The sequence below is a fragment of the Phasianus colchicus genome, chromosome 14, assembly GCF_987193195.1.
Source record: "Phasianus colchicus chromosome 14, bPhaCol1.hap1.1, whole genome shotgun sequence".
NCBI classification, from domain to species: domain Eukaryota; kingdom Metazoa; phylum Chordata; class Aves; order Galliformes; family Phasianidae; genus Phasianus; species Phasianus colchicus.
This window is the reverse complement of record NC_143449.1, coordinates 16432909-16457168: the sequence shown is the minus strand read 5'-3', so window position 1 is coordinate 16457168 and position 24260 is coordinate 16432909. Positions and strand designations below refer to the sequence as shown.

At 49.6% G+C, this 24260-nt stretch overlaps 1 protein-coding gene across 1 annotated transcript in view; it reads right to left on the bottom strand.

Annotated features, from left to right (window-relative positions):
- GPC4 (glypican 4) overlaps positions 1–18214 on the bottom strand; it is a 62446-nt gene extending 44232 nt beyond the window's left edge. Inside the window, exon 1 of the mRNA XM_031594225.2 lies at positions 18017–18214. Coding sequence (XP_031450085.1) covers positions 18017–18185 — 169 coding nt within the window. The 5' untranslated portion in view covers positions 18186–18214. The remainder of the gene's footprint in view (positions 1–18016) is intronic.
- Between the last annotated feature and the right edge of the window lie 6046 nt (positions 18215–24260).

Below are 24260 nucleotides of genomic sequence, written 5' to 3'. Positions count from 1 at the left end.
CAGAACTTGTCTCGCAGATTTTACAGGGATAACATGCACTCCACCACCATCATCCCCCCCAAAAAAAACAAAGCAAACAAACAGAAAACAATCACCCCAGTGAGTATAATTTCATGCAATTAAAGTGAAAGAAAATCCATTTGGAACAGCAAATACACAGAATTACAGAAGCCTCGGGCACAAGGAACAGTAAATAGAAGAGATCTGGCCGGGAGACAGTTACTTTCTTTGTAAGACTTTTCATTTTTTCCTCAAATTCCCCAGCAAGAAAGCAAACAAAGCCAAAAAAACTGCTCGTTTGTTTTTTTCCATAAAGCTTTGGGATATTTGCCAAAAAGGCAGCTTTTTAACCCAAATGGATTCTGCCACAGACACCGTTATGTGAACTGGAATATTTTTCACTCCTAACAACGTTTTCCCGTGACGCTTCCAGCTCCTTTCCTCCCTCATCATCCAGACCCACCGGCACGCACCTCCCGGGATGCTCACCACTCCCAGCACAGCACCACACACAGGCAGGCAGCAGAGAACAGCAATACACTGGCACCAAAAAGCAAGGGTTTTTTTTTTTTCGTTTTTTTTTTTTTTTCTCTTTATAAACATATTTGATTCCAGCCTCGATTCACAAAACCACGCTTCAGAATCACACAGTGGCTTCTTGTGAGATGTACCCAACCTGGGCTGTGCCAGCAGCACGGTCATCTGCTGGCTCAGCTCAGCTCCAGCAGCATTGTGCCCCTGTGGTCAGCCCCCCAACAACTCTGGATGCCATAGAGAAGCTCAAATGAAGCAAAGAGTTGCTGTTTGCGAAAGCAGAACAAGCATGCATCATTGCCCAAAATGCAGCTACCGTGTTCGTGTGTTGAAGTGCACCAAGAGGAATGGAAGTGATAACAGCATGGGAGCCAGCAGCTTTAACACAAGCAAAAACCTAAGAGAGCTCCAAATTATAAAGATGTTTTTAATCCCTTAAGTAAAAAAACAAAGTTCATGAAATTCAACCACCATTTCCTGTTTTTGACTTAAAACTGGACTCTTTACAAACAATTGCATAATCTATAAAATTGGAAAGAGGTTAATTAACTTCCACAAAGATCATTTATAATTTCAAGACCTATAATAGACACTGCAGAACTTGCTGCCATTCTAGGATAAACTTTTTCTGGAAGGAAACAAAAAACCACCCTCATATCAATTGCACAGCATAGCACTTAAGGACCACGTACAAATCCCAAATCCCCACACAATGGCAGGATGATGCTCTCCATCCATGAGGATGCACTCCTTCATCCTGCCTTCACAGGGCTGTTTTGGGGCAAGGAGGACAGTGAGGGCGAGCAGAGGCTCTGCACAGAGCCAGAGCCAACCAAAAGTTGCTAGAGACATGGAGTGACCCATGTGTCATTGGCCACCTCCACTCAGCACCCAGCACCATCCTTCCCGGGGAAAAAAAGTGATAAAAAGCTCTGCATCCAGAAGAAATGCACCATCTCCTCTGTCTGCAGAAGCATCATTAGTTTGCCTGGGGAAAGTATAAACAAAAAGACAAAATGCTTTAAGGCTTGAAGTGTAGCCAAGCCCAGCTATAACCCAACAACTGCCCCATTCTAGGCAGTGGGGCACCCTCCCCTGCTGCCACGCATCTGCCTTATCCATCAGAAGGCTTCAAGGAGTCCAAACCATGAGCTTAGAGCGCTTCTGTCCAAAATGGTTGAAGTCTAAGGACCAAGGAAGAATGAATGCACTCAGGAACACTGCCCACCTACACTCACAAACCCCTCCTTATTCAAGCCAAGAGACACCAGTGGCCTCTACAAGACCAGAGCCCCCATCCTGAGATGCAAGGGGAAGTAAGGTCTCCAAAACATCTCTGACACCATTATGACATTTCTCAGAATGAACTCACTGGAATGCAGCGTCCATCAGCCCATCCTATGGGCACCAGCTGCTGCCAGGCAGGGAGGGATGTCACCTCCCTGCACAGAGCAACGCCACCTGAAACAGAACCCAGACGTGGTGAGAACCACCCATTTGGTGTGCATTTACCAGCAACTGCAGAAATGCCTGCTCCAACACTCAAAGCCTTTAAGAAGGAAGAACTACCCCTTTATTTTATTTTTTTCCAATCCACTACTTTCCATTCCTTCACACAGAGAGCAAACCAACCAAACCTACGCACATCCTCCACGAAGAGACCGTAACCACTGAATTTTCCCCTTGCATCGCTCCCCACTCGGCCACATCCTGCCACCCCTCACAGAATGGGGCAGACAATTAGCCTTAATCCTCGTTAGTTCTGTATGTTTCCTTTAAATCCTGTTACCGCATTCCTTCGTGCAAGCAAGTGCTGTCTGAGAGCTGAGGCTCAGCCTCCTCCGCCCGCAGCCTGACCCCTGGGTCCGACCCGAGCCCAAGGGCTGCAATGCCAGCAGACCGAGTGATCGTCACTGATTGCTTCTGAATCAGAAAGGCAGGTGTGAGCTGAGAGCACAGGGCAGAGGTAAATGAAAACAGAAAGCAGGGAGGACTTAAAAAATAAAAAAATTAAAAAAAAATACAAAGATTTGCTTCAAGGAAACATTCTCCTTTGCCGCTATAGGAGACAACTATGAAAACTTGGTCCAAGGGAAGCGTTTGAAGTCTAGCTGCTTTCATATGCATAACATTCGAGTCACTCTGCCAAAGGAGACCGAGTGGGGCTGCTACATTAATTTATTTTGGAAGTTTATCCAAGCCGCTGGTCAAAGATAAACAACACGCTGGGATGGGAGAGAACATCAGAACTGGGCTGCCCGAGCGGCAGGGAACTTCCACAGCTTTGATAGCACAAATGCATGAGATGGTGTCAGCACGACCCAGTGCTCCATCCCAAAAAGGAGAGGCAAAAACACTGAGAAGGTATTGCTTTTCCTTGGGAGGCATTCTTGCTATACAAATTTCATGCAGGGGATTCAGCTTAAAAATTTCAAGCACAGTCCAGGCATTTAGACCTGACCCATTAGTGCCCAGCTGTTAATAGGCTGAAGCTGTAATTACTCCAACTGGGTGCTTTCTGGTGTTTCAGCCAGTACTGTGAAATCAGTATTACAGCTGCTTTACTGAGCTATTGCTGCAGGTAGGAAGCACGTTCCAGCCCAAACGCCTTGAGAACCAAAAGTAAAATTAGACCTTATCAGCAGCTCTCCTCCTGAAGCCAGTTAAGTGCATCATTATTCTTAAATCTGCTTCCAGCAGGGACATGGAAAAAAGTTAACAGTAACATGCCTGAGAAGTTACAGCAAACACTCAGTGCTGTTCAACGTGCCCAAGGAAAAGCCTCTCTGAAACTGAAGTCTCACAGAGCACAATTCCTTCACGAACAGCACCCGCACGTCAAGACTGCAAATTAGCCCTCAGAGGCTGCCCTAATCCTTCCCATTCAAAGCTTAAGGCAAGAACAAGAAAAATTAAAAATAAAACAAAAAAAAGAGCAAAAAAAAAAAAAAAAAAAAGCATATAGTTCCTTGTGAAAAGATTTTCCTGGATACCACATGGTTAACATATTGCCCAAGTTGAGGCACACCCCAGAGGAGCGAGGATGCTAACTTGTGGTACTTCAAATAAATCTGAGCCAATCAATCTGGAGGGTCTGTTTTCTATTTGCGGGTTTGGGTTCGCTGTTTTGTGTTTCTTTTTTTGTCTTTGCTGTTTGTTTGCTTTCAGTTTGGTGGACCTTCCCTATTCTAACCTCCAAAACCCAACATGCCGTGCTTGCTGGGAGGTGATGCACAACGTTCACGTAACTGCATACTCAAACTGGAGGATGAGGAGTCTGCTAGCTCCTGCAGCATGGCCACAGCCTTCCCTCACTGTGACAAAGGCTTTGTTCCTCCTCCAAACATCACTGCTTTGCTCTTAAATGAGCTTTTTGGGGCACTGGATGGCCACGTGCCCACAGCATGGCATCACTTTGGTACCCTCACCTCTCAAGCTGAATTATCCACCTCTTGTGCAGGTCACCAGGAGGCAGCAAGCACGCTTTGCCAGATGTGGGTTTTATCACCTCAGCTCTAACTACTCTTTTCTTTAAGGGACTCCTGGTTTTTAAGCTTTTATCAGATCGCTGTGATTACCAAAGCTTCACTTACGTGCTCAAAAGCTCCTATAAAACCTCTGGTTCAAGGTTTATTTGGTCTAGGTGTTTTTCAACTTGGAGGGACGACTTGCAGACACGAGTAATTTGTCCCGTGTGCTTTGACTGACCACTTGTTCAGTGAGCTCGAACTGCGTCTGCCTTCCCAGCAAAATTCCATAAACTCACTGACCAAAAGACGTTCTTTTAAGAATACTTATTTAAAGAGGGAAAAAAAAAAAAAAAAAAGACCTTGCAGCAAAAAGGAAGTTTCAATTACTTTGTGAAATCAAGCAGAAAAATTAAGATCTAAGCACACTTTATTAGCTCTGACAAGCAAATGTTGGTGCCTTTGTTTCCGATGTGTGCAAAACTTTTACTGTGTGTGTGAGTGTGTATGTGTTTGGGTTTGTGGGTGTTTCTTTTTTTGTTTTAAACTTTTAAGCCAAAGAAATACATCCCTTTCTCCATCCTCTTCTCTTTGTTACAACTGGGTTGTGCAAAGGCATTCAAAGTAAGGAACTGACACAGAGCTATCTCAAAACAGCTGATTCTTCTCTAAGCATCCTCGAACATTTCCGTGTGTCAGTGCTACTTCACAACCACATTTATCTATCTGAAATCCACATGAATAAGCGTTTCCCCTGCCTACAGGGCTTGCCAAGCACAGTAACAGTGCAGATAACTTCAGAATTTATAGCAAGTTAAGAGACACTGGAAAAAGAAACACAAAAGGCTGACTTTTTCAGATGTATTTTGCATCTATACTTTCTTCCAAGATGGCCTGGCTCTTGAGAAGCATTTAACATTCAGTTTGTGGTCTGCAGCACAGGGGCGACCACAGAGCTCTGTGGAAGCACACACATAGGCAGCAGTGCCTGCAATGCAAGGGTTGTGGCTCCTCTAGGAATGAGATTTTTGGGGGGGATTCCACAAGTTTAGAGACCTCAGGAGAGCTGCTATCCACCACAAAGCTCAGCCTGAGACACAACTGCCTTCACCAGCTCACAGCTACCCGTTCCCCAGGGCTGCAAGGCAGCACAGCAGTCAGTCTTCCCAGCTTCAAGGACCAAAAAAGCCCCATTTGCTTAGAAAACAACATTCAATCCAAGAGCAGGTCCTGGCAGACAGAAATGAAACTTCAGTTACAAGTTGAATGTTTTCCATGAGACATTTTCCCAGCCAGGGGAAGGTAAGGCACTCACTCTTCTCCATGCTGCAGTTCCCCAGCTATTTCCCCAGTTCAGCTCAGCACAGGACAAGCTGCTCAGCTCAAACACCAGCTAACAGCTCTCTCTGTGGCACACCAGACCTACAGCTTGTCTAGGTTTTGGGTCCAGTGTTTCAGATGGGATGCTCCACTTGCAAAGGATGCAGAGCAGTTCACCCTCTCCTGATGTCACGCTTAGCAGTAGCTATCATCACATGCAATAGGCTCTCTGCATCTCTCAGATACTCATAACCCATGATCCATCTTGAGAAAGCTGTGTTGTTTTGGCAAGAGACACATCAAGAACATTACAAGGAGCATCCAAGCCAGCTTAAAAGGGGAGGATGTTGTCCAAGCGTATTCCATTTCTCCATGCTGCCAACAGCTCAAATGAAACAAAACTCACCCCAAATTAACTCACTGACACAGGGACTTTCAGCCTTGCTCCACTCACCAACAACCTCAGCAGGCCAGAGATGGCCATAAACACCCCATTTCCTCTACAGAAACAGACCAACCATAGCACTCACCATCTCCACTACACCTTGAGGTGTGCCACAACACAGCTCTCATCCAACCCGGCTGGCCGGGCCACCAGCAGGAAGGCTACAAGGGAGGTTTCTGAGCAACTGGTGTATTATGGGGAATCACTGCAAGGAAGATCCTGCCATTTACAGCAGGACGCTGCAAGGAGACTCACCTCTTCAGCTTTAAAGGTTAAAAACTCACAGCTTTTGCAGTGGAAAAGGCATCTTCCTCAAAGGGAAAATCAGCACAAAAAACAAGGAGGTGGGTCAGATTTAAATCTAAACAGGTCCACAGCACATCCATCCTAGGGCCACTGTTTATAAGCAGAGAAAGGCAACTTTATACACAAAGATTGCACATTAGTGGTTCCTGGCTTTTCCCAGGAAGAAAAGCTGCTTTTCAGCTGAACTGCTAGTGTAAATATGACAAACCTTCAAACCACACATGGCTGAGCCCAAAACGTTACAGGGAGAAAGGCAAATAAGCAGCGCAACTGGAGATGGAGAAAGTCCTACACCAAAAACACAAGGTGACCTTTGAAACGTCCCGAAACTGGGGCACCATGGGATAAAGCCATCCCTGCAGCCCCGTGCCACCACAGGCAGTCCCTAGTGATGGGTTTGGGGGAAAAATGCTGGGACCAGAGCACAGCCCCCAGCACTGGTGACAATCCAAAGCACTGCCCACACCTCTCACATCTCAGCTTCATCTCTCCTTGAATAAATCACGTCGGAGCAAAGACCACAGCAGAGTTTGTAAATAAGTTTTGGTTGTTGTTTTTTTTTTTTTTTACCTGAAAAATGTGTTTTTAAGCCTTTGGCTGGTACTCACACCAAGCATTACTTTTCTAACTGCCTGGGTATCTGTCGTCCAAGGCGCCCAGTTCACACAAGCAGCGCACTGTGCTCAGCCCACATAATGTGACCTATGTCCAAAAACCATCCGCTGGTGGAACAGACCCCTCATGTATTCCCCCAGCCTGGAATCAGGCGGCCATCCATATTTGTGGAAAAGGTAAGCTTGAGAGCTTTAACCCATCCAGCAAGAGGTGAGAAGGAGGGGTGGGAGAGAGGATTAAGATAAGGATATATGAGAATTAAAAATTCCCCCTTCCCTCCCCCATGGAGCCCTATCTGCCATCCCATGCAGCTGTGAACACTGTGTTATCTGCCTGCGGGTTCACACCAGCACTCCTCCTCAATTAGCATAGATAGCTCTCAAATCCTTTCAACAATTTGTAAGCCAGCTTCTTTGCCACCAGCTTTGTTCAAGCAAAATTCTCCCAGGAGGTCCCAGGTGGAGGATGCAGAAGACAATTGCCCACAAGGAGGGCTGGAGAGCACAGGAGGCCACTTCAGCTTCTTAAGACAATCCCATCCTTCTGGATTTCCCATCACAGAATTATTAAAGTTGGAAAAGACCCCAAGATCATCTAGTTCAACCCCAACCCACCTCACCATGCCCATAGCCATGTCCCTCAGTGCCACATCTCCATCATTCTGGAACACCTCCAGGGAGGAGGACTCCACTGCATCCCTGGGCAGCCTGTGCAGTGCCTCACTGCTCTTTCAGAGAAGAAATTTTTCCTAATATCCAACCTGAACCTTCCATGGAGCAACTTGAGGATGTTACCTCTCATCCTATCAATGACACACCTTGCCCAGGAAGGTCTCCTGTCTGTAACCACCAAACTACCACAGGTATCATGGGAATTCTGGAAAGGGCAAGGCTGGGAGTGCTCAGCACTGAGTGCAGGTGTCACATACACTTCCCACCACCAAACTCATATTTTGGCTGCATCACCTCACACTACAACTGTGGCATCAGCAGCATAGTGGACTCCTGGCCAGTGGAGTAGGAAAACAACCAGCCCAGCTGCCAGCATCTTATCTTAGCACTCTATTCGGGCTATTACTGGTAGGTATCAAAAAAGTTCAATTTTGTTTTTGAAGCATGTCCCTGATCAGCCTGGCTCAGCTGGGTGAACTGCAAACAGAACCTCTGCCACCCCTGTCCCAGGCAGCACAAAGTTCGCTCACGGAAAGGCAAATAGGCACAGGGCAGCCCAAAGAGATTCAGCAACAGCAAAATAGGCTGGATACTAGGAAAAATTTCTCCTCTGAAAGAGTGATAATGCATTGGCACAGGCTGCCCAGGGAGGTGGCAGGGTCACCATCCATGGAGGTGCTCCAGAACGATGAAAAGGTGACATTGAGGGACACAGTTGTGGTTTGGGGTTGGACTTGGGGATCTTAGTGGTTTTAATCAATTTTCAGGACCCTATGAAAATGCCTCTACCTGCATATCAGGAGCTGGTGAAGCAAAGGGACATAAATGCCAGCACCACCCTTAACCCACCCTGGGACAGTCAACAGTGCCATTGTGCCCAGCCTTTTCAAGAGGGGAGAGGGTCTCCCTCCTCTCACCCCAGGGCTGCTTTGTTACCCAGGCACCACCTGAGGCAACAGCACTCTATAAATGTTGGCAGCTAAGAAAAGAATGGAGGAAAGACAAGAAGTCCAGCAGCAGGGAAGCATTTAGCAGCCCAGCGCTGACACGAAGTGACGCTGGCAGGGCTGAGACATGGTGTCCCATGCATTGGGGTGTCCTCGTGGGGACAGCCCTGTCCCATGAACGAACTGCGATAAGCGGGCCAAAAAGCACCCAAAGGCAGCCCCTCTCCTGCTCCCGTGTTATTTCCAAACAATGCCGTTTTTCCAAAACAAAGTGTTTTGCAATCCTTGAGCAATCCTTTCCTTTTGAAATAAAAAAAAAAGTGAAATTCTCTTCGTTCTCCTCTAGGGCAGACAAACACACAACCACAGCACCAACCACCAGCTCCAAACACGGCCGCCCTGCAGACACACCGCTGCACCAACAGCTGCTCTCAGTGCCTCCCAGGTTCAATTTTAACCTGGAATTTTCCTGCTCAACAGCCTGACTTCTTTTCTGCACCGAGTTCCCATAACCGAGGGATTCCGCTCTATTCAATCTGGGATGTTCTTAACTTGTTTCCCTAGAAGACGATGCTTGGTGTCTCAGAATATTAAAACAGACGTATCACTAAGAAGCCAGAGTGCTGAAGATGACCTGCTTCTCACAGCAACATACAGATCCTAGCAAAGACATGGGAAAAGTGACTCCACAGCAAAACGCAACCAAAGCCAATAACATGATTTGCTCCAAAAGAAATGGAGATGAATCAAACCCGAAGGAAGCAGATTTCATGGCTGTGTTAACTGCCCTGCAGCACTTGAAACTGCCAGTCCAAAGGCAATATACAGTAACATTTACATTCTGCGGTCATTCAGCCACTCGTGTGGTGCAAAAGGCCTGCACTTGAACATAAAAACCTATTGAAAACGTTTCTGGAAGAGATTCACTGTTTAAAAACCAAACCAAACAAAACACCCACGAGCTGAGACCGAGCAATGCAGTCACAGAAAACAGGGATGGATGCAGCTCAGAGCATATTGCTGGGGGAACACGAAGGGTTAAAGTTAGTGGTGGCCTCATGCAGCAGGAGCACGGAGGCTCTATTTAGGAATCAGAAATAAGGAATTTTGCCAGTTTTTACCCCTGATAAATCCGCATTCCAATCTGTCAGCTATCTTGTTATCCCCAGAGCTGCTGAAGTGTCTCTGGCTGTAACCACGCATGACTCCAGCTTTGAGTAATGGAAATAAAGTATGCGTCCTGAAACTGCGGCGTTCCTTTCCCAACCCCAGGGGAAGAAATGCCGAGCAGGAATGGACCCAGAGCAGCTCAGGGCCTTGGTGCAGGCAGCCCCATATCTTCAGCTGCCCACCCCAGCAACCCCACATGGGAGAGGATACCTCCACGTTTTAAAGAAGATGCCAAGTTTTCCCCTAATTCAGCAGCTTCAATCGTCTTCAGTAACAAACAAATACCCTTCCAGATTCACAGGTCCAGTTTGGTTGGCAATTCATAACCTGCAAACATTTGGAAGCAGTATTGTAAAATTAAACAAAGCTATCATTTACAGGAAACCCTGCCTCGAGTACAAATTATAGAGTTGTTAAGTTTATCTGGCAATGCCTTGCCCCTGAGTGCTATATAATTATTCCTAAATCTTTCAGGAAAGAATGCAAATATTTTAAAGCCGTAATTCACTGACAAGGAGGAAGTCCCATTTAACCTTTTGTGCATATTTTGATACCTAGAAATTAACCCTTCTTCACCACAACTATTCCTGGTGAGCTCGCTGAGCTCCCTCCAACTTTAGGATTGCTGGAAAACGCCAGCCCTGGAGCCAGGCGTGCCAGTTCCTGCACAGAGCCTTCCCGGTAAGGGAGGTTTCTGCTGCTGAAAAGGCTGCTGTTCTGGCTACCCCTTATAAAGGAGCCTTTAATAGAGCAGAGAGCTGAATTATGCAAAGTTCTGCTCTCTGCATCCCTTCAGCAGGGTGGGTTCAATGGGGCAGAACAGCCCCAAGCTCCATCCATTTGCTGTTCCAACCAGCCACATCTCCTCTGCCCGCCAAGCCACCGCTCTCCAATTAACCCACGCTAATCACCCGAAGCCACATGGCTGAGAACGGTGCCACTTCTCTCACAACACACCCGCTGTTATGTTAAAAACCACCCAGACCCAAACCTTGTCAAAAGGCAGCACTTGGGCTATTGTGTGCTCTGCCAAGCAGCATTATTTATTTACAGAGCTCAGTGCTGGGCTGTGTCCCCCAGCAGTTTCCAGCACCGCTGCTCAGGTAGCAGCAACTGCTTTTGGCTGTGCACCAACACCACCCTTCCTTCACTCATACATGAAAAGCAAACGTGGCTGCACCAAGGTGAGGCGTCCAGCTAATCCAGGAGTGTCACAGAATCACAGCATGGCTTGGATTGGAAGGAACCTTGAAGATAATTCTGTTGCAGCCCCCTTGGCATGGGCAAGGATGCCAAACAACCTCAGTGGTGCAGATTGGTGCTTCCAATACACAACAGACCCTGGGTTTTTCCTGCTGGTGGAAGCAGGTTGATGGATTTCCATCCTCACCGCTAGCTAAAACCAACAGTTCTTTGTACAAACATAAACACTGCACTGAGAAATCACCCAAAATGGACTGAAACCCCACTGTGTGAATGAAGAAGACCCAAACCATTATCTGGCTCTTTCAGAAGCTGCAGTGAGGAGCTGTGACTGTGTCACTGTGCCTGCAGAGTGGACACAGCCCAGACTGATGGTCCCCACACCACTTCTGGGCTACAGTGGGATGCTATGAAACCGAACTGACAAGTAACTGTGCTAAAGAAAAGCTCTCTCATTATGAGAGCTAATGAAAGCCAACCACAATTATTATGTAAACAACACTGAATCACAAGCAGATGCTATTGAAGCCATTTTTTCCCCCCACTAAGAAGAAAAGCACACGGCCCCATGGTATCCACAGCTCAGTGTCTGCACGGAGCCAAACCCAGTTTGTTTGCTTTCCTTCAGCCCAAACATGAGCAGCAGCACCGCTCCACCCTTATCTGCACATGGGTTTTGTGCCCTGCTGTGAGACCAGCATCACCTCATTCTGTCCCCAGGCCTGCTGCCACCTCAGCACTGTGCACAGCAGGAGCAAACCTTGCCTGGCACCACCAACACCCATCACCAGCAGCCTGCAGACACGCATTGCTGCTCCCATGCCCCAGCAAAGGACAGACCCCAGCTACAGAAATGGTCCGTTATCCTCCTGCAACCTCAGTGGGAACAAAATAATAAGAATAATAGTAATAATAATAATAATAATAAACCAACCCCACCTTACACAACTCAGAGCGAAGGCAAAGCCAGGTACCCACACACACCTGGCAGGAGAATTCACTTGCAGCAGGTTTCTAATTGTTTTGGTGCCTTTGATCACAGTGATGCCCTGTCCTCTCGTGGGAATGGGCCAAGGAAACCCAGGGTATGTGCATGAGGTTGTTTCCCCCCTCGCTGCTATCACACAAAGCCTTACCCTATCTCAGGGAAATTTCTTTGTAACAGCACCCACTGGAGCTGGCCAAAGCTGCTTGCTCTTTCATCCTCCATGAGGCAAAGTTACCTTCTGAGCTGACAAACAAACAAAAAGGCACCTTGTGAAGCAGCTCCCTGAAGCCAGATGGCTAAAAGGCACTCCAAAAGATCCTCGTGTTCGTAGGAATAGCAAAAAGCAGTGTTTCCAACCAGTAAAATCCTGGCTCCATCCTTATATTGAATCCAAACAGGCTCTGCTCTTCAGAAAAGGAAACAAAATGGACAGTATAGGGAAGCAAAAAGTTTGTATTAAAACCCTTGTAATCTCCTTAAAACACCATTATTAAAACCTGTAGCACCAGCCAAGGTGATTTATCACTGCCTGTCATCGCAGCCTGCAGCACAGGGATTTTTATACCTAACAGTCAATGCTACCAAGCTCCAGCCCCAACGCATCATTTCTTAAAGCTGGCTCTTTTCTGCCAGAAAAATCCCCAAATCCAAGAGTTTTGCCAGCCACGCAGAGCAATGCGACCCAGCACCAAGCAGCGAGCTGGCATCTGCAAGACCCAAAACAAAGGTGTTTTGAAGCAGGAGGATGTTATAAGTCAACATAGGTAAACAGTACACAGACAGTTATTCCAGCTTCTTTCTAAGGAAGAGTCAATGGGCCGTAAAGACTTGGGCTGCCTCTTCCGAAGGCACCATGAGGTGCCTGGATCTCGCAGAGCTCTCCAAAATGCAGACACCCTGACATTTGGGGTTTTCCTCTGAAGCTGTTCCTCTCTCACACTCCAAATCACCAGCAATTTCTAGAACAGCACTACAAACCACAAGAGGTTAAACCTCCTGCACTGCACTTAAACTAACCTAACTGTGACCCCAGGAAAGGAACAGCCATTGGATGTTGTGGTTCTGTAGAAACTCAATTACCAAAGCCAATTTCCTACGAGTATTTGGAAAAAAAAAAAAAAAAGGAGGAAGAAAAGCAGCAACAATGCCGACAATGTGTATGGGCCACATATTTTCACCTCCTGAAATCTGGCCCGTAAAAGATCTGTTCCTATTCCCACAAAAATGTTGAAACATATTTTAAACATTTCATCATTGTTTGCTCCCATCTGAATTTGCTTAAAATCCAGACAATTCTCAACTCCTCAATTGGAAACATTAAGAGAAACGCTCCCTCAAAGTCCTTTGGTCCGGGCGGATGAGAGAGGGATGGACATCCCAAAACCTCTGCTGAAAGGGAAAGCAGTCCATGAAGCACTAAGGAAAGTCCTTAAACTAGGAAGCAGGTGAGACAGGCCATAACAAAGTCATTCTTTTTTAATTAAAACGCTTGGCAATTAAAAATAACAATAAAGGAGGCAGCAGCTTCCTTCCAGAGATGCACAAATCCCAGCAAACAGACTGGAAGAGGTTGCTACAGGGGAGCTCACGGAGCTCACAAGGTAATTCAGGGAGCAGGGGCGAGAATTCAAGAGTTTTCCTGATCCCTCACATTGCTTAGCAATGGGAGAAGGAAGTTATCTTCATAATCTCACAAGAAAGAGAAAGCAGAAGGAATGCAAGGAATGCGAGGAGGTTATTGCCCCGGAGACCAGCGCTGGCAGCCCCCCGCCTCCGGGAGCTGGAGGGGGGGCACAGAGCTTTTGGTTAACAAGGACTTCCTTGGAAAGGGGAAGAAAAAAAAAAAAAAAAAGAGAGAGAAAAAGGGAAAAAAAGGCAAGCAGAACAAAAGCAGGGAATGAGTCCTGAGGATCGCTCTTTTTTGGAAGGAGGTGAAAGATTCTGCAGCAGACACAGCAGTGCTTTCCAGGGAGCGGTGGGGTCATCATCCATGGCGGTGTTCCAGAACTGTGGGGATGTGGCACTGAGGGATGTGGGGATGGGCATGGTGAGAGGGGTTGGGGCTGGACTTGGACATCTTAGTGGGCCTTTCTAACCTTAATGATTCTACCACGATTCTCCATCACCATGCTGCCCAAACCTTCTCCATTGACATTCAGCACTGGCTGCACCCCAGAGACAAACACATTGCCCACAGCCAGGACAGCAGCTGTCAGCCCCCCCCATCTCCACATACACCAGCACCCTGCTGGGACCCTTCCAGCCTCCATCATTGCCTACCTACACCTCCACGAAAAAAAAAAAAAAAAAAAAAGCCTCATCTGAGACCTTCTCCCACCAGGGTCACCTCATACCCACAGCTCACAGCCTCATTTCATTCCCTGCTCCTAGCCCAGAAGAGATGAACACACAGTGCAGGGAGACACAGCATCCCACAGCACAACAGCTCTGCCCGGCGCCTCGCTCTGCTGCAGTCTCAGGGAGAATAAAAAGCCTGTTGACATACGAAAGCCACAGAAAATCTCCCTGAAATTACAAAACAGTCCTAAAAACATTGTGCAGGAGGCCTGAGCTGCACAGTGTACACGCTCCCATTCAGCCTTTTAAAAAAACAGCTACACGTCTAAGGAAACATCTGATAATTAAGGCGATATTTTAACAATAGATAATCATTTGACTACGAATCGTACGGAACGTAACGACTGCTTATTCTGGCAGAAAAAACAGAACTTTCTATGAAGCATCTGCCAAGGAAAACGATACTCCCACTCAGCCTGGAGCGCTGCGCGCGGTTGCCGGTAACCACACAGTGCACGAGGACACAACGTGCTGCTGTAGTGGAGCAGCCCTGCAAGCTGCCGGAGCGCAGCGCAGCCCCGGCTTCTCTCTGCCCCATGTCCCAGCAATCTCTCTGCTCCCAAGCTGGTGCTCGCACGCTGCCAGCTGCCCCCCGCTGCTCCCAGTTGCTCGATGACATTAGAAGGCGGCTAAAAATACTTCCAGCGTTTTGCTCATTTGCTTTTCCGAGCTCGCCACAAGGATGTTCTCTGATGGTTCCCTCCCAGCCCATGGACAATTGTTCTATTAATGCACCCCAGGGTGGGAGACAGCAGCCCTGGCTCCATCAGGCAGCCAGGCACACCTGCAGGCAGAGCACAAGAAGCACGCAGTGCTCCCTGAGGCCAGTCCTTTCTCCAGAGCCCCCCAGTGCCCACAGCATGTTTCCATTGCCCAGGAGGGCACAGCTGGGTGACGCAGTGGTGACAGCAGCCAGGTGACAATGGGACAGCAGGGCACTCCTCCAGCAAATTCAGGCAAGATCCTAAAAGCCCAAAGCTGAGGGGCCAAATGATTCCTCAGCCACAAGGAAAAGAACCTCTCCCATGCACCACCACCAGACACACCTATTCCATGAGATTGGATTAAATGAGAAGTAAAAGCATCGCTCCTAAGATTGCAGAGCTCCGCCTGCTTGCAGCCACCTAAAAACCAATGTTTTCCAAATCCGCCTCAAGAACTCCTCTAAAACCTCCACATGAGGAAATGAGGAGAGGGGAACACATTACACCTCCACAGGGCACCCCCTGGTTAATGGATGATACCTTCCACCAATCAGAGAGAGCTTTTTTCCCTTTTAATTGGAGAAAAGAAACATCTCCTTCCTATTGCTCACGGGAAAAGGGAAGAGATTTCCATGAGTCCAATGCCTCGGAGCAAGAAGGAGCCTCAGCTGGAAGGAACACTGGGTTTTTGGTTTTAAATCACAGCCACACACTGGGATCTCAGGGATGCCACCACCCCCACCACCAGCTCGCTTCCTATACCACCCCAACAGAGATGCTCCCAATACCAACCCTCCACACCAGGCAGCTCTAAGTGCAACAGAAGCAAGACTGAGCATCACCGCAACACAAAGTATCAAAGGGCCACAGGGCAGAAGCTCCTACAGACCTCATCTTAGGAAAATCCCTGCGCAGATTTCTGCTGGTGGGATCTCTTTACACCTCCAACACCAGTTTAAACAAAAGGAAACAATTTCTCTGCTTTCCTCGCTACAAAGAACAGGTTACACACCTCTCATCAAGCAAGGAGCTGACCAGCTGTACACTTCTTTCAGAAATGCCCACTTACATCGGCAAGATATAATTAATATACATGTAAATGGTAGGTTATATCACATTCTAAACCTAATCTAAATAAATATTAACTCGAACTCCTAGGTAATTATGCACAAAGAATACCCATTTAATGCAACCAGAACAGCAACGGTGTGGATAAAATAAAAAATAAAAAAAATTGCAGCACAATGTTGCACTAACCTGCTGCTCTGAAAGAACAGAAATAGGGTGAAATACCCACATGAGATACCACCATGTCCTAGAAGGACTCCTGCACCCACCAGGTGAGGACATGTCCCACTTGCTGTCACACAGCTCACTGCAGGGATGTCTCTGCCCACACTGCTGTACGTTGACAACTCAAGGCCACCAGATCTGTAGGCTGGGTAAGCCCCGCTCTGACAGCAGAGAAACCCTACAAAAAGCAGTTTGCTACAGCTTATAGGGCACCTTTTTGGAGGAAGTCTGGCTGTGCACCGTGATCTGAAGCAGTTCTGCAGGAGGATGGGAGAGCAGCACACAGCCTAGCAAACCAGCACCGAAACGTAAAGCAGAACCCAACAGACCTGGGCTCCTTCCCTCACACACATCATCTCAGAGCACACCTGAATCACCAATGGAGACCAAAGGTCTGGCTGATGACTCATTTCTGGAGGCACGATGTGCACTGCAGACCTTTTGTACCCGTGTCAGACCTCAGCCCCCATTAGGGTCACAGGAGACACCCGGCGTGCTCACAAAGCCCAAAGCAGCAGGATGAGCTGCGAGCACTTCTTCATGTGCATACAATGGCTGAGGAGCAGCCTGGGGGGGGGGGTAAGGAGCCTTTTAACACCACACACACCAGAACCACCGCATTTGCAGGGGAATATGAAACTGCAGCAGGTGTTGCACCCCACGCGAGGTTTAACTCCAAGGGCAGCAGCACTCAAGGCACGTTGCACTTTCAAGGAGCACACAGTGCACTGCATTTAGAGCCTTCCACCGAGCCTTTTAACATCTAACACAGAACTGCAGGGGACCTGTTGCAGATGCAGTTTTCCCACATCCCCAGCACAGTGACATAACCCAGGTGGCGTGTTCAGCGTGGCACGGCAGAAAGCCCATTACCTTACCTTGCTCCTCGCACAGCTCTGAGCCCTCCTTGCAAAGGGTCAGCTTCACGAGCACTGCTACCAGGATCCGGCCTGACATCCCCCAGAGATCACCTTCAATACCAATCTATGAGATAAGGACTGGGACAAACCTTCCAGACACCGGGTGTACCAGGAAACCTGCCCATGTCCCGCTCCTCAAATCAAAGATAAACCCATTTATTAGAGACCTTCCAAAAGCAGGGAGGGCGGAGAGAGTATTTTAACTGCAACCGGTCAGACGTTTCTCATTAAAATATTTCTTGGAGAAGTAAACGGGCCCTCAATTTCACTCAGTCACGGGAGAAACGAGAACCATTAGTCTGCCAATACAAAAGTGCATCCGATTGAAATCGTTTCAAGGATAATGTATGCGGAACTGGAGGGAGCGCCAATGCTAAAGATTACCCCCAACTTCTCTATCTGCCATCTAAAGGTATTTACTTGGGGTCTGTCTGTGTTGTGACAGCGTCCCAGACTGAAATGAATGCCTCTAACACTCCACATTTTTGAACCATTCAGTCATGCATTTTTGTTATTGTTAAAAGTAGTGCGAAATTGCAGTGCATGAGCCGGAGTCCTTGGTGGTCTCCGAGGATTCCAGCTAAAAAGGCACTTCCTTTGTTCCGCGGAGAATGCGGTCCAGTAGGTCGTTCAGAAGGGGAAATAAAAGCAGCAGCCCTGGGAGGGAGACGAAGGATGAAACAAAAAGAATAAAATGTTTTGGGTGTGAGCACATTAGCTACCATTTCCTACTGCTGCCGGCTGCGAGCACTCCTGTCCCCGGGATGCGCGAGTACCTCGGGATGAGGGGGGGGGAAGAAAGAAAAAGGAAAGAAAGAAAGAAAAAGAAATCATTTCGCTGAGACTTCGCCCGGCGGCACCGGGACGGCTCCGGAGGGGGAACGGCGGCCGCAGCACCGCCTGCGGGAGCGAGCGAGCCGGCAACAGGCGCGGGCCCGGCCCGGCTGAGCTCGGGGAGCCGCACCGCGATCCGGAGCCGCAGCCCGGCAGCGGGAAGGCAGCGCGCCCCGCGGAGCCCGGCCCGGCAGAGCGCGGGGCTCCGAGCACAAAGGAGCCGCGATCCTCCCCGACTCACCGCTGATCTCGTGGCTGGGCGCTTCGCTCTGGCTGAAGCCTTTGGCGGCGTAGAGCCTCCGCACTTCGGAGCAACTTTTAGCGCGGGGCTCGGCGGCCAGAAGCAGCGGCAGGCTGAGGGCGGCTAAAGTGCAGACGAGGGGCGGCAGGGAGCCGCGCCGCCGCGGCATGGTGCGGGCGGCCGGGGGGGGCCGCCGGGGCCGCGGCCGGGGGAGCGCGGCCCGAAGCCGGAGCCGGCCCTCCGCCGAGCCCGCGCCGCGCAGGAGCCGCGCCCGCTGCCGTGCACCCCGCTCCGCTCCGCTGCGGCTCCGCTCCGCTGGGCCGTGCGTGCGGCGGCGCTCTGCAAACTTGGCCCGGCAGGAAGCACATGGGGTGGTGGTGGAGGAGGAGGTGGAGGAGGAGGGAGAGAGGGAGGAGGAGGAGGAGGAGGAGAGAGGCGGGGAGGGCGGCAGCCAAGCAGGATCGCGCAGGGCTGGGACAAGCCTCTGCAGCCCCCGGGAAACTCAGGAGCCGGGATCCACCCGCCCGGAGAGGCGGAGCGGAGCTCGCAGCCTCGCACGCTCGTCCCGAGCGGGAGGTCTCCGCCGCCGGACCCGGCCCGGACCCGCCTCCTCCCAGCGGGGCTGCGGGGACCCCTGCCTGGCTCCGAGGGGAGGAAATCCCTCGGTGCGGGCTGGAGGCGGCCGTTCGTTTTGAACTGGAGCTGGAAATGCTGCGGCTCTGCTCCAGATTTAATATATTCACTAAGCCGATGAATTTTGACATCGCTGTGACAGGTTTGAACGGTGAGCATGAAGCACTCGTCAAAACTGACGTTCGTTGGTTGATTTTCTTTTGTGTTTTTTTTTTTTTTTTCCCCACCGTTTTCCTGTTTCCAAGAGTTTTCTGGGGGAAGGCCTCAGCAGCAGAACCTGCATGTGCTGGATGCTCAGCCGTGTGCTCACAGCCCCGCAAACACACGAGCGGGGCAGCTGGCTGAGCGCTGGGGGCAGCCTATGTGTGCACGCCTCGTGCTTCAGCCCAGCCCCACTGCCTGCTGCTGCTCACTGAGAATCACAGAAGTGAAAGGCACCCTCCTAATTTCAGCGGGCTGCTGAGTTGCTTAAGGGTCTGCTGAAGGCCAGAAGAGGATGGTCCACTACTAAAAGCAGCTCGTTAACCTGTGTCTCATTAGCCGTGTGCTGTGTTGAGGGACATGGTGATGGGCTGACTGTCGGACTGGAGGATCTTAGAGCTGTTTTTCAACTTTAATGATTCAGTGGTTCTCTGGCAGAGGATAAGGGATGGGGGAGGACTCAGCTCTCCCACACCACCACCAGGACCCCAGTGCTCCTCAAGTCAAACCAACTGCAGCCCCACGTGTGGGCAACACGGGATCCTGTGGTCTTCAGACACCCCCCAGCACATGGTGGGCCGGAGGTGGAACACACAGGGTTCCCACTGCTTACAGGAACACAGACTGTCCTCCAGGCAAAACCTTTCAGCAGTGAAGCCAGAAGCTCCAGGATGCAACTGGAAATCACCCTAAAAAGTGAGGGAAAGCGAGGGGGCATCACAATGGGGAAGCTGACACAGGTGGAGAAGCTTGGGGACAGTCACCCCATGTATGGGGCCAGTGGGACGAGGCAGGCCTGAAGTTCTCATCAAGTTATAAAGTGAGAGAATAATCCTCTAGGATGTGGCCCTGCAGTGTATGACCGAGTTCTGTTTTTCAAAGTGCTACCTCACCCTCCCAGCCTTTATTTGAAGAGACAATGTGAATTTTAAAGAGAACTCAGCGGGGAGCACTGCATTTTTTATTCCAAAGCGAGAGAGAAAACGAGAGTGAGAAAGTCTGTGGGGTTAGAGACAGCTTTGCCATTTGTTGTTCCCCATAATCCCATACCTCGGCAGGATTTAAGAAACCTCCTGAAAAACACGGAGGGTTTTGTCGACTGCTCCATCAAGTAGTTAAATCAAAGGCTGCAGCAAAACAATGGGAGTGCCTGAAATTTTTCATGAAAAACTTTGTTTAAAAAGAATGGAAAAGTGGCCTCTCTCTCAAAAAAAGGACATTTTTCACTGGATTTTTTCTAATTCTGCACTGTTTCTTCACTTCAGGCAGAATAAACCTCCCCGACCTCTTCACCCCAAACTTCTTGAGTCATTCCCCTTTCCCATTTCTCTCTGTTTCCCAGGAGAAGAGTGAAGGGGAAAACTTCCATTTTAGTTTTAAGAAGACGTTGAGTGGGTTTTCTTTGGGGCAGAAAGTCTCACTTGCATCTCCTTCCCACTACCTCAAGGTCTCCCCCGGCTGTGTCTCCACCACCAGCCTCAGTGTTTCTTTCCCAGCCCCACAAAACCTCATGTACCTCTGTGATGGAGGCTGTGGACACAGAGCTGCAGCTCCTGGGGACACGGATATCCCAGCACGGGCATCCTGATGGTGGACATCAAGCGTGTCATGGCACAGACAACTTTAAATCCTCTCTGGAGGAACTGGTACAAACCCTTCACAGGGGTGCAGGAAATCAGCACAAAGCTGTCACCTGGCGTCTGTCACGAGGATGGGGGGATTTTGCTTGTTGCAAAATGAGGCTCTGAATATGGGTTTCGAATGTCAACAGCCTGATATTTTAGGGTGAGCAGATCCGGTGTTGGAGCACGGGCTGATGTCTCCATTTCTTTTTATCGCTTATTTTTATCCCAGGACTCCTTCAGCCCATCCAGCACACAGAAACATCCTGCTGTGGCTGCTCAGTGCAAGGTTCTGGGTTTGCCTCTTGGTGCCTTCTGCAGCAGGGATGCTGCACATCGGGTGCATGCTTCCTAGAAGAGTGCAAACCAAAGCAAGCTGGAAAGATACAAGGAGGACAATGGGGAGCAGGATGGGTGGTGCAGTGGGGCTGTTCCGATCCTTCACTCAGCATCCCATTCCCAAAACCATTTTCAAGACATGGGGCTTGCTGTACAGAGCTCAAGACCATCTCCATTTTAGGGAATGTGAGCGCTTGTCTCTCCCCCAGCTGCACAAAGAGTCGGCTCTGTCCTGTCCCCAGACACCCGTGGAGGAGACTTGGGGACACAGAGCTTTGAAGGGCACAGGAATGCACTCATTTGCACAGATTTCCATGCCTGTGCTTCCCAGCTCTCCCCAAAACGACTGTGCAGCAGATGGCTCTGACGTGCAGCGCTCACACCCAGCGGATAAAAATATTCCCCAGCAGATTCCCAGCAAGCTCACGTCACTCAGCGTCGCTCCAGGGCTGGCCACAGCCACTTTTGCTCCGGGGGGTCCCCAGGCTGTGTCTCCCCTGTTGCCACCACGGGGGTGTCCTGCTCCATGGCAGTGACACAGGAGGGTCCCCTGCAGCCCGGTCGGTCCTAGCACAGGGCTATGGTAGCTGGCCAAGAAAACAGTCAGCAAGGAGAAAAGGACTAAAGATGGGAAGCAGGACTCACTTGGATTCACATAAATTCACATTCACACTTAGCCAGTCGCAGAGCAACCTCAGGTTTTGCCCACTACCCGTGCAGCCTCCCAGCACCCGGTTAACACAGCACCCACTGGTGGGCTCCCAGAACCCTGGAGTCGGGGAGATTAGGATTGCAAAACCTAATGCCTGGCAGGACTGACCTCGAGCTGTGCTGTCCCCTTCTGCTCCCCAAATCCCTCCTCAATACAGCCTGTCCCAGCTCCTGGCTCAGTATCTTACAGCACAAAAGCATTTCCTAATGTAAATCAGAATTGGCACTGCCTAAAAATGTGTAATATCCCCGCATTACCTGAGCTTGCCCATGCCAGCTATTAAACCCATGCAGTACAGCCAGAATAAGGGGGAGCCCAGTGTTCTGCTGTGCTCAGCAAGTCATCCCAGTCCTGCTGGCACTGGGAACCTCCACAGGCCTCCCAATGGGACAAGCAGCACCCATCCACGGCTGGAGCTGGAGCTGGGGCTGGAGCAGAGAGGTGAAAGTTGGCTCCCTGTGGCCTGCAAATACGAGAGACGCTGTCAGGGTGAGCTCTGCAGATCCTCATTGCAGCACCCAGCACTTCATCCAGGGACTTTATTTCTCCCGGAGTGCAATTTTTCAAAAAAATCTTTTCATTCCCCTCCACTTTCACCCCCAGCCCCCATAGTTTAAAGTTTTCAGATGGAAATGTGCAAGCTGGAACTTGTGGGCAGCAAACTGGAGCTTGTGAGGAGAGCAGAGGGAGAAAAAGCAGCGAGATCTGCTCCGAGTGCCAGCAATTGTTTTTATCCTTTCCAGATGAAGGGAAAAGATCATGTTATTTGTTCAGCGTAAAGTTCCAGATTTTCAGGAATGAAATCTGAGAGCAACATGTCAACATGTCTTGGGAGCTGCAGTGGATGGCGTCCTTTGTGCTCCCGGTGCGCTCAGTGGGTACAAAAAAAAAAGCTCCATTCTCACACTCTGAAGTGGTGGCATTAGATATCAGCAAGATAATGGGCCCAGCGCCCGGCTCTGGTGCTGCTCCCAGCAGAACGGCCCCAGGCAGCCGGCTTTGATGTGCTCATTTATTTGCCTTTTCTTGTTGCAGATGATATTTTTAACCAATATTGCGGTTTGGGCATAGATAGGGGAGAAAGGGGAAAAACTGAGAGTCATTTTATTGCAGTAGGAGGAAGAAAGGGGGGAAAGAAAGAAAAAAAAAAAGGGGAAACCACTCGGCCATTTGTTACCCGCAGCCGACGTTTCCTGCCGTAAATCACCCAGGAGTGCGGTCACACAGTTGGAGGGACGTGGGACGTCAGCGGCGGTGCCAGGGGCTGTCCAGCACGCAGCCCTGAGGCATTTGCACTTGAATCCACAGGGAAAGAGAGGGAGATGGCGGGGTCAGGGCGGCGGCCAGTGGTGAGGTTCAGCGGGGCCGAGTGATGGATGTGTGTGGCGGTGTGGGTGGCCACAGGACCAGCAGCATGCTCCATATGGGATGGGGACAGTGGGAGCAGTGCTGCTCCTTTGATGTGCTGCCTGGTTCTTAGCAGTGTGGAGGCACAGGGATGAGGCCAGCATTCTACCTACTGCTGCATCAGTGCTTTGCACCCCTTTGGCCCTGATCTGGTCTAAAATGGCAGATCCAGGGATGGCTTTGGTGCAAAGTAGCTTGCTCTCCTCCTGGCAGCATACTGTTCTCCTCACTGCCTGCTCCTATAGAGACCCTGGGATGAATACTCAGCCCAGGCTCCTAAATGAGTGGAAAAACATTCAGCAATTCTCAGTGCTGATGGCCAAACCAAAGCTATCCATGGAAAAATGCATTTTGACGCACAGCATCTTAACTGAAGTTGAGGAAACGAAGCACAATGGAGCTGCAACAGGTCTGACAGCAAGCGGTGTGCTGAGCTCCTGCCATCCAGGTTGCACAACACCAAACACGAGTGCTCGGTGCTTGGATTGGTGTCTTACCTCTTTAAAGAGGAATTTTCTTATTAGCCTTTTTTTTTTTTTTTTTTTTTTCCAAGTCCCAAAGCTGCAGCAGGAATACTGAAAACTCACACCCAAAACATGCAAAACCAGATGGCAGGGATGGAACTCCAACTCAATTATTTTTTAATTTTAAAATTCTTTTAAATTTAATTTGGTCCCTAAAGCGGGCCAGGCTGCCTTAGGGCCTCCTTCACCAGTTGCACTCTGCTGGGATGATGATACCATGACATTTCCAATGACATTGGCTCCTGGGGTGTTTTCCTGCACAGCCCCTAAGCTGCACTCATCTCAGAGGCACACAGTGCTCCTGAGTTGCTGCAGTGACATCTGAAGCACAGCATCATGCAGCTGGATGAGCAAAGGGTCCCATCCCAAAATGGGTTTGCTGAAGGGGAAAGCAGGAGGAGCAGAACTGGAAAGGCTGCAGCACACCCAGAGTGCTTCACCATCTTTCCCATTCTCCCTCATGTTGCTAAAGCAATGGACTGCTGTCTGGTGAAAGATGCTGCAAGCTGCATCAGCAATGCTGGGGCTTCAAAAGCAAGAGCACCTGGCCTTGCTTCCAGTGGTACTCTCTAGTGGAAAGTGGCCAACAATTCAGTGCTGCGCAGTGCCCAGGGCTCAGCCCCCGAGTGCTGAGATGTGATGGAGGGTGGAGCATCAGACACGTGCACACTTGGATGAGCTCTCAGTGCTAATCACACCAGGGTACTCTCAGAACATTAATTTTTGTTCAACACTTTGGTTAACTGGCCACACAAATCCCTTGGCCAGGTGGACAAGCAGCAGCTGTGGCACTGATTTGGGTGGCA